Source organism: Pteropus vampyrus, unplaced genomic scaffold (genome assembly GCF_000151845.1).
Source record: "Pteropus vampyrus isolate Shadow unplaced genomic scaffold, Pvam_2.0 Scaffold25, whole genome shotgun sequence".
In the NCBI taxonomy this organism is placed as follows: domain Eukaryota; kingdom Metazoa; phylum Chordata; class Mammalia; order Chiroptera; family Pteropodidae; genus Pteropus; species Pteropus vampyrus.
In genome coordinates, this window is record NW_011888806.1 from 8,756,392 (window position 1) to 8,768,393 (window position 12,002).

Below are 12,002 nucleotides of genomic sequence, written 5' to 3' on the forward strand. Positions count from 1 at the left end.
CCTTTGACATTATTCTTAAATCATCTTCAGACTGGGTTATAATCTATTTTGCTTACAAAGAACTCTCACCTACTTCTATTTCACTTTGTATTGAAATGATTGAAATACTGGCCTGATTCTCTTTGATGCATAACAAACTTGTATACACTGCTAGCATAGAAAATGCTAAAATTGAATGATTCTTCTCATAATATATATTTAATAATAACAGTTTTTAAACAGTGATTTTGGCCTTTGTTTCTTCTACCCATTGGTAATAAATCCTGTGTAAAGGTAGTTTAGCAATGTTTTGACCATGAGTCATTAAATCTTAGCCCTGCCACTTACATCTGTGACACATTAGGCCAGTTGCTTAACGCTCTAAGCCTTTTCTGGAAAATGAAGGCAATAATACTATTGGCATTGTCAATATTGCCTCATAACTGCCTTGTAACTATATTGTGAAAATTTAGATGGATTAATCTATAAAGCCTTTAACGAAGACATCATAAGTACTCAGTAAAGTTAATTGTATTATTAGGATAGAAGAATGAATACCAGTTTCTAAAGAGCAGAAGACTTCAATGATCAATGAGAAAGGGGCATACAACCACTGTTTTGATATTTAGTCCGTAATAAGTTCTCAGACTTGAATGTACTTACAAGTTTTCTGGCTGCTTTTTTAAAATGTGGATTACCAAGACATAAGAAGTCTGGGAAGACTGTCAAGGAATCTGGAGTTTTAGTTAATGTAGTTGATTCTAGATCATTCATGGGATGCATTTTAAGAAACAGTCTTTCATAAAAGCATTGAATTTAGGTTCCTTAATAGGGAGATAACATGAAATGAGAAGTTAGTAAGAGAAAATCAAGTTGAATTAGGGTTAAGGACCTAAAGGCAGGAATAAAGTATTTTGCTAAGAAGTGCACATTTCAGAAGTTTAATGACATGTTATTTTCTCAATTTTTAACTTAGGATGTCTAAACAGGGCCGAACCATCATCTTCTCCATTCATCAGCCTCGTTATTCCATCTTCAAGTTGTTTGATAGCCTCACCTTATTGGCCTCAGGAAGACTAATGTTCCATGGGCCTGCTCAGGAGGCCTTGGGGTACTTTGCATCCACTGGTATGGCTGCCTTTTTCATGCACCGAGATCCTTCATTAATATAATATTGAAAGAGAGCAGAAGAGGTAGACGAGAGTTCTGTTTGATCTTTGAGTAGATGTATTATGGGTTCCACTACTCGAGTATATGTTTGGTCAGTTTGTTGCTTTTTTCCTTCATTTATAGCACTGACTGTTATTTAGGTCTTTTTCTTGTCCTAAATGAGTATGCATACATACTCTGTATGTGTAAGACTATTTTTCCTGGGCCTATATCTGTTCTGCTTCCCAGTTCTGGTGACTTTTTCCTAAGTTTAATAAATATGTTGGCCTCATAGCAGTTATCTGTCAGTTGAACATTCTTAGAAAGGTCTAATACCCCCAGATCATTTGTCTTCTTGATCATACAACAGATCATTTTTTCCCTTTGCATGGGATGTTGGTCTGCATTTATGAGGGTTCATGGAGATACCGCTTAATTTTCTAGTAGCATCAGATTACAGATTTAGGCCTGGAGTTGATGCGAGTGTCTTACCTGTCAATAGAATGGCTACTCCTGAGTTTGTCAATGATGGGCCAACATTTATGATAGTTCTGAGCTTCCTGGTTCTATTTCAGATGGATATAATATTTTTTATAGTTCATGCAGTCTGCTTCATTTTAGAGCTATTTGGAAATTATTATAGATCATGCTCCATGAGCAACTATAATTTTAAATAGTCTCTATCTTTTAAAATTTGTTTTTGTTGACTCTATCATTTAAAATAATCAAGCACACATGGATCTGGGTCGTCTAGGGGAGAAGAATCTAAGAGTCAGACTATAGGCCAAGTTGAGTTCAGATGATCAGGCACAAGAAGTCAAGGCAAGCCTTCAGGTAGGTGTGCTATGCTGGTCATGTCCTCATGAGAATGCTGCTCTAGCGATTTGTTCTCTATATTGGAATTATGTCAGCATAATAGATGATGATTTGGACCTGAATTTAGCTGATGGAGAAGGAACCATTGCTGTAGTGGGATACCGGCAGTGCCTAGGTGAACTCAGAGAATAGAACAGTCCCTGTGCTGCTTTGCTTGACGCCTTGCTTTGAGAAGCATTAGTCCTACCTACAGCTTTTTATTTTCTTTTCAACTCTTTTTTCTTGGACTGACATTTAGATTTTAAAACAAGTACTAATAAACACCAGAGCATATTGATGACTATTTTATGAATTACGATAGGTAAGGCTTTCTGAGAATCCAAGCTTGGTTTAGAGTATGTTTTTTTCCAGCAGAAAAAGAATTGTTAACATATTGTGTGACCGAATACACAAAAAGAAAGGGTAACTTGGTGAGGGGAAAAGAGAGAAGATGAGTATCTTCCAAGACTATCATGTCTGTGTACCGGAGTTACCTTCTTTTGTAGGTCACCACTGTGAGCCCTATAACAACCCTGCAGACTTCTTCTTGGATGTGATTAACGGAGACTCCTCTGCTGTGGTATTAAATAAAGAGTATGAAGATGGTGAAGGTATGTGAACCTGTTGAGAGTCACAGATTGTCACCTAACTGAATTGGCTGACATGTAGCAGTGTGGTAACTCATTAGAATGTGGTTTTATGAATTTATATTGCTAATGCTGTTCTCTGATACCATTTATCTTAGTTTGTTCAGGCTGCTGTAACAAAAATACCATAGGCTAGGTGACTTAAACAACAAACATTCAATTTTCACAGTTCTGGAGGCTGGGAAGTCTGGATAAGGCGCCAGCAGATCGATGTTTCGTGAGGCCCTGCTTTCTGTTCATAGACAAACGACAATCTGCTCATTATCTCATCACATAGTGGAAATGGAGACAGAGCTCTCTGGGGCCTCTTTAATAATGGCACTGATCCCATTCACGAGGGTTTCATCCTCATGACATGACGTAATCACCCCTCAAAGTCCCCACTTTCAAATACTATCATGTTGGGGTCTGGATTTCAGTATACGAATTTTGGAGTGACACAAACATTCAGTCTATACCACCAGTCAAAACAGATTTTGTTGTCCAGGAGTGCTGTAAGTGCTTCTGATTTGATTTATAAATGAGCATTTATCTGATAGTGTCAGTTCTAAGAGGAATTTTCTATTAAAAAATACACTCATTGTTTATAAAGTGTTTCACAATAAGAGAATTGGCAGTTTATGCATTTGCACATAGCAGAAAGCAAAGACGAGGTTTTATATTAAGAATTACTACTCCCCAAGGATAGAAGTTTATTTTAGAAGAATCACGGTGCACATATTATAGTTAGGGAAAGGTCAGCTGGTTTGCTGTATCCACAGTTTATGGAAGTAGTCAGGCCAATTAATTATATTTTTCTAATGTATAGAGCAATGACGGAGCACAAAATTTTTTATGCTCAAGCTTTAGCTCAGAAAAATGGGCTTAATCAGTCATTTTGTTAATGTTTTCCTCTATCTACTTTTATTACAAAGGCAAGGAGACCGAAAAGCCTTCCAAGAGAGATAAGCCACTCATAGAAAAATTAGCCGAATTTTATGTCATCTCCGCCTTCTTCAGAGAAACAAAAGTTGAGTTAAATCAACTCTCAGAGGTGCAGAAAAAGAATAAGAATGTAGCCTTCAAGGAGATCACCTATGCCACCTCCTTCTGTCATCAACTCAGGTGGATTTCCAGACGTTCCTTCAAAAACTTACTGGGTAATCCCCAGGCCTCTATAGCTCAGGTAATCAGATCCTTCTAATTAGGCTGTAAGTACTCAAGCAGGAACATTAAATTCTGATACAATCTGTTTTATGATTATGCTTATTTACTACCTACCCTTTCATTATTTATCGTTTTGGGTGGAATGTGGAATCAGTCAATAAAACAAAACACGATTAAGTTTTAACATGGAGATAACTTTTTTTAAGTGGTTTTTGGAGTACCTAATTCAGATTTTTTTGTTGATTTAGACAAGCTGTAATGGATAATCTTTGTAGAGAGAAATTGTTTTCAAAAACAGTGAAGTAAAGGAATTCTTTAGCCACACTTGGGGTTTTCTGTAGCTGTGCACGTTCATGTTCTGATTTATTCAACAAGTTCTTATTGATCGTGTGCTACATTTGGGAGTTGGTCAATAGCTGTAATCAAAACGGGTAAAAATAAAAAACCCCTGTATATGGAGCACATTTTCTTATGAGGAGAGACAGCTGCTATATTTATACAGAAATAAAATATGTAGCAATGCAGAAGGTAAAAGGGGCTGTGGAAAAATTTAAGCAGAGAAGGGAGAAAGGAAGAAAGAGAAAGAGTGAGATGGAAAGGAGAGGAGGAAAAAGGGAGACAGGAAAAAGGGATTGATTTGTGTTTAAATCAACTGGTCAGGGAAGCCTTCATCTAGATGTGCAGGAATGCACCTGAATGTAGGAGGGATCAGCCTCTGTCTGAGGGAAGAGCCTGAGTGGAAATTCTCATTTAGGGATTCTAACATTAGGAGAGCACTAGATACCTAAAACAGTTTGCAGTTAACACAAAAGTAGTAAACAGACTTGACTTCTGTTAAATGAAGTGATTCACTGTCACATTAATTTTCTCTTCATTAAGATTAAATACTGTTCTTTTCCTATTTTGGCTGGCTCTGTTGTCAATTACTCTGTTGATTATTACTCCTTTATGGTTTTTCTGTCATTTTCAAGCCCTATGTCATACAAAATCTAGTATTACCAATTCACTGGTCCATCCTTTCTTAGGACGTTAATTTAGCAAGTTATTTTGGGGGATGTTAATTTTACTATCAATCACTGAATTTCTGTTGACTACTACACAATGCCATGTACTTGGCTCTAATGAGCTATTACTGACTTCTTACCCCGTGCATCATAATTTTCATACTTCAGTATGTTGCCTTCTAAGTATTCATACCTAGAGAGCCTAGATCCCTCTTTGAGATATACTGCTAACTGCTCCAAACATTTTTGGGGCTTGTTATTTGACATTTCTCTCAGAACATGACCACTTTTGTGTACTATCAATCAGGGGTAAATTTTAATTTTTTTAGAGTAGATTTGATGTCATTTGGAAACAGTCTGGTGAGTGAATCAGGTGAACCTAGTTGGCCATTGGTCAATGGTTAAATGATGTAATGGAGTTGATTCTTTAGTGTGATTTATGCATTCGATTTTTTTTTTTTTTAATAAATTTCTCTTGCCTCTAAAAGTGGATAATAAGTTTCTTGTCCAAGTCACAGGTATGGTAGTTCTGGGCAGGACAGATTAGAATGTGGAGCTACTACCAATGCAGACCAATTCTGCATCTTCGGTGCTAGGCTTCCTTTAGCTGCAAAGCCCAGGCCTAGTGCCTCCAGGTTGCATGTTCAGTCTACTTACCTCAGTGAAGTCATGTCCGCAAAAGGAATTCCAGCAATCTTCAGAGTAGTGGCAATGTCATAGAATAAGGATAGAACATTGCATCTCCCTGAGCATCTGCTTAATGGGAGCAGCTCTAATTCAGATTTGTGAAAACTAGAATATTAGCTTGGGGCAGGAGTAGGCAAACCTTTTTTGTAAAGGGCCAGGTAGTAGATACTTTAGGCTTTCCAGGCCATGTGGTCTTTGTGTCATGTAGTGAACTCTGCCATTTTAGTGAGGAAGCAGCCACAGATAATCCATAAACAAATGAACATGGCTATGCTCCACTTGAACTATTCATGAACAGTACAATTTGAATTTCATATAAATTTCATGTGGCAAGAATATTTTTCCCTTTATTTTCCACCATTTAAAAAATGTTAAAAATTGTTCTTATGGACTAAACAGAAATAAATAATGGGTCCTGTTTGGCCGGTGTGCCACATGTTACTAACCTCTGGTTTGGGGTTTTTATTTATTTTATTTATTTATTTTTTCCCCCTCTTTAATTGCCCCTGCCCCCCACTTCCACCCCTGACCTATGGATGTTGCTGTTTCCCCTTAAGAGCTGGATCTCTGAAGGTGGGGTGTCTCCTTTCACATACTCACGGAGCACACCCGGGGCATGAATCCGGGGCACAAACCCAGGACCTTCTGCGTGTAAAGCAGACATGGTAACCACTACACTATGGAGCCACCCCTTGGTCTGGGGTTTTTAAACTTCCATGTATGTCATTTGCTTCTTTAAGTGTTTGAATGTGTAGGTATTAAAATGATTTATGGCTTCCTGCTGATAAATCTTTTATCTGTTGTCTTACAGATGTACTTGAGTTTGAACTAGTCATTCATGTGATTCAGACTTTGCTTATGATAATGCATTTAAACAAAGGTTGTTTTAGGAAGATTTTAGAATGAATATATTATCTGTATAAGAAGATTAATGTTCATTTGTTGTGCGAAGGGTTTCTTGATCAAATCAATTTGGAAAACATCATATCTCTTAGAGATTCATCGTTTTAATTAACATATTAAACATTTGACCATGCATTAATTTTGTGTGTGTGTGATGGCCATAAACATTCCTCAGAAGTCACCTTGAGAAATATTGATAAACATTTGAACAAAGATAGTCACATATTCAGGAAATTTTATTTTTCCTGTTCAAAACAGAGGCCAGATACATAGATTCACAGACAGGGTCTCTTTGTCTGCTCTGTTGTACGGTGTTTACTTTGTATGTTTTTCTCTTTCTTAATGCAAGAAAGAATAACAGACCTTGTAAAAGCATGAAAATATTCCAGGATTAATCATTTTATCAACATATTTGAAAGCTGACTTTGAAAATACTTTTAGAATTTTGAAAACTTTAGGAAACATCCTAATGATAATACCGATAATCTGTTAGTAAAAGATATCAAGTTTGAGTGCAGAAGAAGCAAAGCATGTGGAGTGTTAAGTTTAAAAAGTGTGAATATTCATAATGTTATACTGCATGAAAGTACAGGCTTGCACATGCATACGTGTTGGTGGAGTCCTCATTTGTTTTGGAGTCATCATGTCTGTTGACATGAAATAAAGTGTTTTCTGAGGGTAATTGAAATATGGCAGGGTAATAGATTTTTTTCAAATTTCTTACTGTCTTATTAGCAAAAGAATTTTTAAGTCCTTCTCAAATCATATTCTTTGCAGACTGATCTTCATAAACTTCATAGATCATGATCCTGTTTTCCAATTTAGTTTCTTTGTGCCAAAAGTGTGCTTGACAAGTTACTTTAAGTCTTGATACTGTTGTGCTGTTGTAGTACTGAGATTTTTTTTTTTTAACTTTGAAGGTTCCAAGGTACAAGGTTAGATGTTTTATTTCTATCAATTATCATTTCTTGTATTTTTATATTTAATATAATTTAAAAGTACAATAAGTAGAATTTCTTTGAAGAAATTATATCATAATATAACCCTTAACCCTTTGCTGATAGAAGTGTCCTTAAGAGACATTTATCAATCTTAAAAACAAAGTGGTTTCTTCAATATTTTTAGTATTCATCAAGCAGACTGAGGGTAGGTAAGTGTGGCAAAGAATTAGAGGCTTAGCCCTGCACTGGGGGCTGTCGGCCCTACTGGCTGAGGTCGCTGGGGAAGCAGTGACAAGACAATGGGTAATGGAAGCACTTGGGTGCCCTCAGGGAAAGCTGACTGAATGCTTGACGACAATGACAGTGCACTTTTTCATGCAGGCATGGAGTCCCCCTCTCCCCACCCCATGGGTGGTTCCTTGCTTACCCCCACTTCTTATCATGCAGAATTCCATTGTTACAAATTTTGTTACATGTGCCTTCAAATTTTTACTTATTTTTAATATTAAGAGTAAAGATACCCCGTTTTCACTTGAAACCTCTTGAAATATTATAAAAATATGGATGGTCACTAACTCAAAAGTTGAGAAAAGTTTTGGCCAGAACTCAACCACTGAGATCTTATTTTATTCCCTAAAGGACTCTGCTAAGCACTTGTGGTATTCTACCCTGTGTGGTATTCCCAGGTTCAGTAGCTGAAATGGACCCCGAATTGGCAATTCTGGGGAAGAACTTGGAGGAATCAACTTTTCTAGTAGTCTACTTTGTTCTCCTTCAGATTCCTCAGCATAAAAATTAAATTATTTTTAATTTTAATTTAGAAAGTACTCCAACAACATATACTGTTTTATATTTTCTTAAAGACTTCGGTCAAGCCGTTTAAATTATCTGTCTTGATGGAGAGATTTGATTATAGCCATATATTATAATAAATGGTGTGTTAAGATTTTGCCTTTAACTGAAACTCTTTTCTTTTTCTTTTTGAAAAGATCATTGTAACAATTTTCCTGGGACTGGTTATAGGTGCCATTTTCTATGATCTAAAAAGTGACGCTATGGGAATTCAGAATAGGTAAGTAAATTTGGACCTTGGTTTTGAGAAAGTGCTGTTACTTTTTTCAAGGTTTTGAAAATTCATTAAGTTTGAATTTTAGACAAGTACAGGACAAATTGAGGAATAGGGTAAGTCAGTGAATTGAAAGCTGAATGGAAGAGTTAATTTTCATATATATAGTGGTAAAATATACCGAATATAAAATTTACCTTCTTAACCAGTTTTAAGTGTACAGTTCAGTAGTATTAGTTACAGTCACATTGCTATGAATTATACCATTATACTTTCTGTCTCTGAATTTGACTGCTCTAAGTACCTCATGTTAGAATCATACAGTATTTGTCTTTTGGTTACTGCTTATTTCCATAGCATAATATCTTCCAAGTTCATCCATGTTGTAGCATGTGTCAGAATTTCTTTCTTTTAAAGACTGAACAACATTCCATTGTGTAGACACACCACACTGTTTAGCCATTCATCTGCCCATGGACACTAGGTTTGTTTTCACCTTTTGGGTGTTATGAATCATGCTGCTGTGAACATGGGTGTACAAATAAATATCTGAGCGTTTGCTTTAAATTCTTTTGGGTATATACCCAGATATTGCTAGCAAGGAAAGCAGCTACCAAAGTAACACCTTGAACACATTTGTGTCTTTCCACAATGCCAGGTTTATTGAGTGGAACCTTCTCAGATAAACCAATCAGATACCCACGCAGATTAACACACAACACACAGAGAAGGGAAGTACAGAGTCTTATGCGACAGAGAGAAAGGAATTGAGTCTTTATCTCCAAAGCAAGTTCTCTTGACTGGCGGCTCAGAGAGCTGTACATAGGTCCCAAGCCAGTGGCTATGATGGGTAGAAGGTCAAAGTCTTTGGGTCTCAGCGCACCATCCATGATGCTCTCTGGTCAGGCTTGAGCAGCGTTTAAGGTGTTCCGCTTATATGGACCTTACAAGGTGGGATCCTTATGCTTATTGGCCCCTGCAGATTGAGGCTTATCCAGGGCAGTTGTTGCTGTTTCTGTGGTTTTGGGTGTTCCAGTCAAACTCGAAGGGTGTTCCCATTATGTGCCAGTTGACACTACCGTCATGGCTTTCATGGAATCCATTTTGTAAAGTCCCAAAAGTCCTCAATTTTTTATGCGCTATACACCAGAAGCGGAGTTACTGAATCATTTGGTAATTCTATTTTTTTTTTTTTGAAGAACTGCCATCCTGTTTTTTACAGCAGCTACATCATTTTGCATTTCTACCTGTCATGCACAAAGTTTTAAATTTCTCCTTAACCTGATCCACACTTTAGTATTTCTTTTCTCTATATTAGCCACCTTAATTGGTATGAAGTAGTATCTCATCGTGGCTTTGATTTGCAATTTTCTAGTGATTAGTGATGTGAGCACCTTTTCATGTGCTTATTGGCCATTTCTATGTCTTTAGAGAAATGTTTATTCAAATCCTTTGCTCATTTTTAAATTGGATTTTTGTTGAGCTATAAGAGTTCTTTATGTATTCTGGATGTTAACCCCTCATCAGATATAACTTTACAGATATTTTCTGCCATTCTGTGGGTTGTCTTTTCACTCTGTTGATAGTGTTCTTTGATACACAAAAGTATTAAATTTTGTCATAGACTGTTTTATCCTTTTTTTTTGTTTTGTTGTTTGTGAATTAATTTCCTTTCTATTATTTGATTTGTTGGCTGTGGGGAGGTAGATGGGACTCCGTTTTTTCTAACTGTAACATGGATTACCACCTTGAAAAGAATTAAAATACATTAAATTCTTTAACAGACACTATTGACTATAAGATAAATTCTTAACAATTCAGAAGGAATTTTACTATCTACTAGTTCAGAATCATTATGAACATTATTGTACTGTTAGATGCGAGACTTAGCAAATTGAGCTGAATTATTACCAGGTCTCATGTTTCTAAAATAAACTTTTACTTTTGAAATTAGTATTTACTTTGATATTAGGCTTTTTTTTCTGTGTCATTATGGTATATGGTTAGTACTTATGTCTGAAGAAAGGAAAAAATTTCTGGTGCCATATCCTAGGAGAAGGAGGTGTCTCTGGTCCATCTATCCTGACTCAATTTTACTTTTGAGGAAAGTTGCAGTGGCTGTAGTTGAATGTATTTTGATGTCTGGACAAGGATGATTATTTATGAAAGGAAAAAAAAGTATAAAAATCAAGCCCTCACTCAGGTAAAATAAATAATCTCTTGTGTGGAATCAGATAGTGTTCTTCTGACATGAGATCATTAAGACAATTCTTACCACAGTTCTGTCGTTGTTTTTATCTTTACTTTCCCTGAGGACTGTGTTCTTTGCAATGTTTCCGAACCTACTAGTAATTGATGGTTTGTACCTTTGTAGTTGCCATATTTCACCCTGCTGCACAGAGTTGTAGTGATAGCTAAACAAATTAATATGTATTTAGAGGAAAGGTATTTAAAAATGTATTTGGATCCATAAATAGATATTACAGACATGAATTACCACCTTAAAAAGAATTAGAATATATTAAATTCTTTAACAAAACTGTATTATCTATGAAATAAATTGTCATGATTTAGAAGGAATTTTACTATCTACTAGTTCAGAATCATTATGAATATTATTTTATTGTTATATGAAAGACTTAAAAACTTGAACTGAATGTTGCCATGTCCTATATTTCCGAAATTTTTTCCTTTGATATTAGGCTTTTTTGCATATCTAGAAAGTTGCATAACTGCTTGTGTACCAGGCCTGGCTATTTTCCATTTATTCATTATTGTATAAACATTTACTTTTAAAACAGCCTGTTCTCCATGTTCTATTCTTTATTATTATTATTTTTGCTGCTAAACACAATTACTGAGTTTCTATGGACTGTTTGTTTTTAGGGTTGTAACTTGGGCTCACATTCTTTTTTAAAACTTTTATTTTTGTGTCATTTAAATAATGTGCTGCTTCATCTCTTTTAGTTTTAAATCACATTCTCATTGGCCATTAAATTGGTTATGAAGGGAAGCCCCAACACTGTTTCAGGGATGTTGGCGTGCATTCATAAAATTTATATTTCTATCAAAGTGTAAATGAAGTGAGTACTTTACTTTTTAAACCTTAATTATTTCGCTGAGAGAGAAGCATTAATGGTTTTCCTTTCCTAACACATGCACAAACTGATCTTTCCTTTAATTATGATTTATTTTCTTTCCGAGCACGCTGGAAACCATTTTAGTCATGGATTGTCAAGGATAATATGAAGATTGTTCTGATGATTGTGTGGTAAATGAATATAATAAGGTTTCGATAGGAGTTTCTCTCCACAGCCTTTTATTTTGCCTCCTCATGTCTTTGTATTTTTTTTTACTCAACTTTAAAAAAGTAGCTAAGAGATTTTAAACTTTTGCAGGATTTATTTGGCTCTATCTTTGTTTATGCACGAGGAATGGTACTTATTCAAAGTGATAATATTTTTATGACCTACGTAATCGTTAGCTTGGCTGTCATAATGAAGAATCACATACAGGCGGCTTAAAAAAAATTTTTTACTTCTTACAGTTCTGAATATCTAGATTCCACATGGTCAGGATCTGATGAGGATCTGCTCCTGGCTCGCTGTATTCCTACTGTGTCCTC

The 12,002-nt window shown here is 35.8% G+C and overlaps 1 protein-coding gene across 1 annotated transcript in view; it reads left to right on the forward strand.

The window, feature by feature from the left end:
• ABCG2 (ATP binding cassette subfamily G member 2 (Junior blood group)) overlaps positions 1 to 12,002 on the forward strand; it is a 159,794-nt gene that overhangs the window by 29,936 nt on the left and 117,856 nt on the right. The window contains exons 7-10 of the mRNA XM_023528408.1: positions 956 to 1,107; positions 2,490 to 2,594; positions 3,545 to 3,795; positions 8,301 to 8,383. Coding sequence (XP_023384176.1) covers positions 956 to 1,107; positions 2,490 to 2,594; positions 3,545 to 3,795; positions 8,301 to 8,383 — 591 coding nt within the window. The remainder of the gene's footprint in view (positions 1 to 955; positions 1,108 to 2,489; positions 2,595 to 3,544; positions 3,796 to 8,300; positions 8,384 to 12,002) is intronic.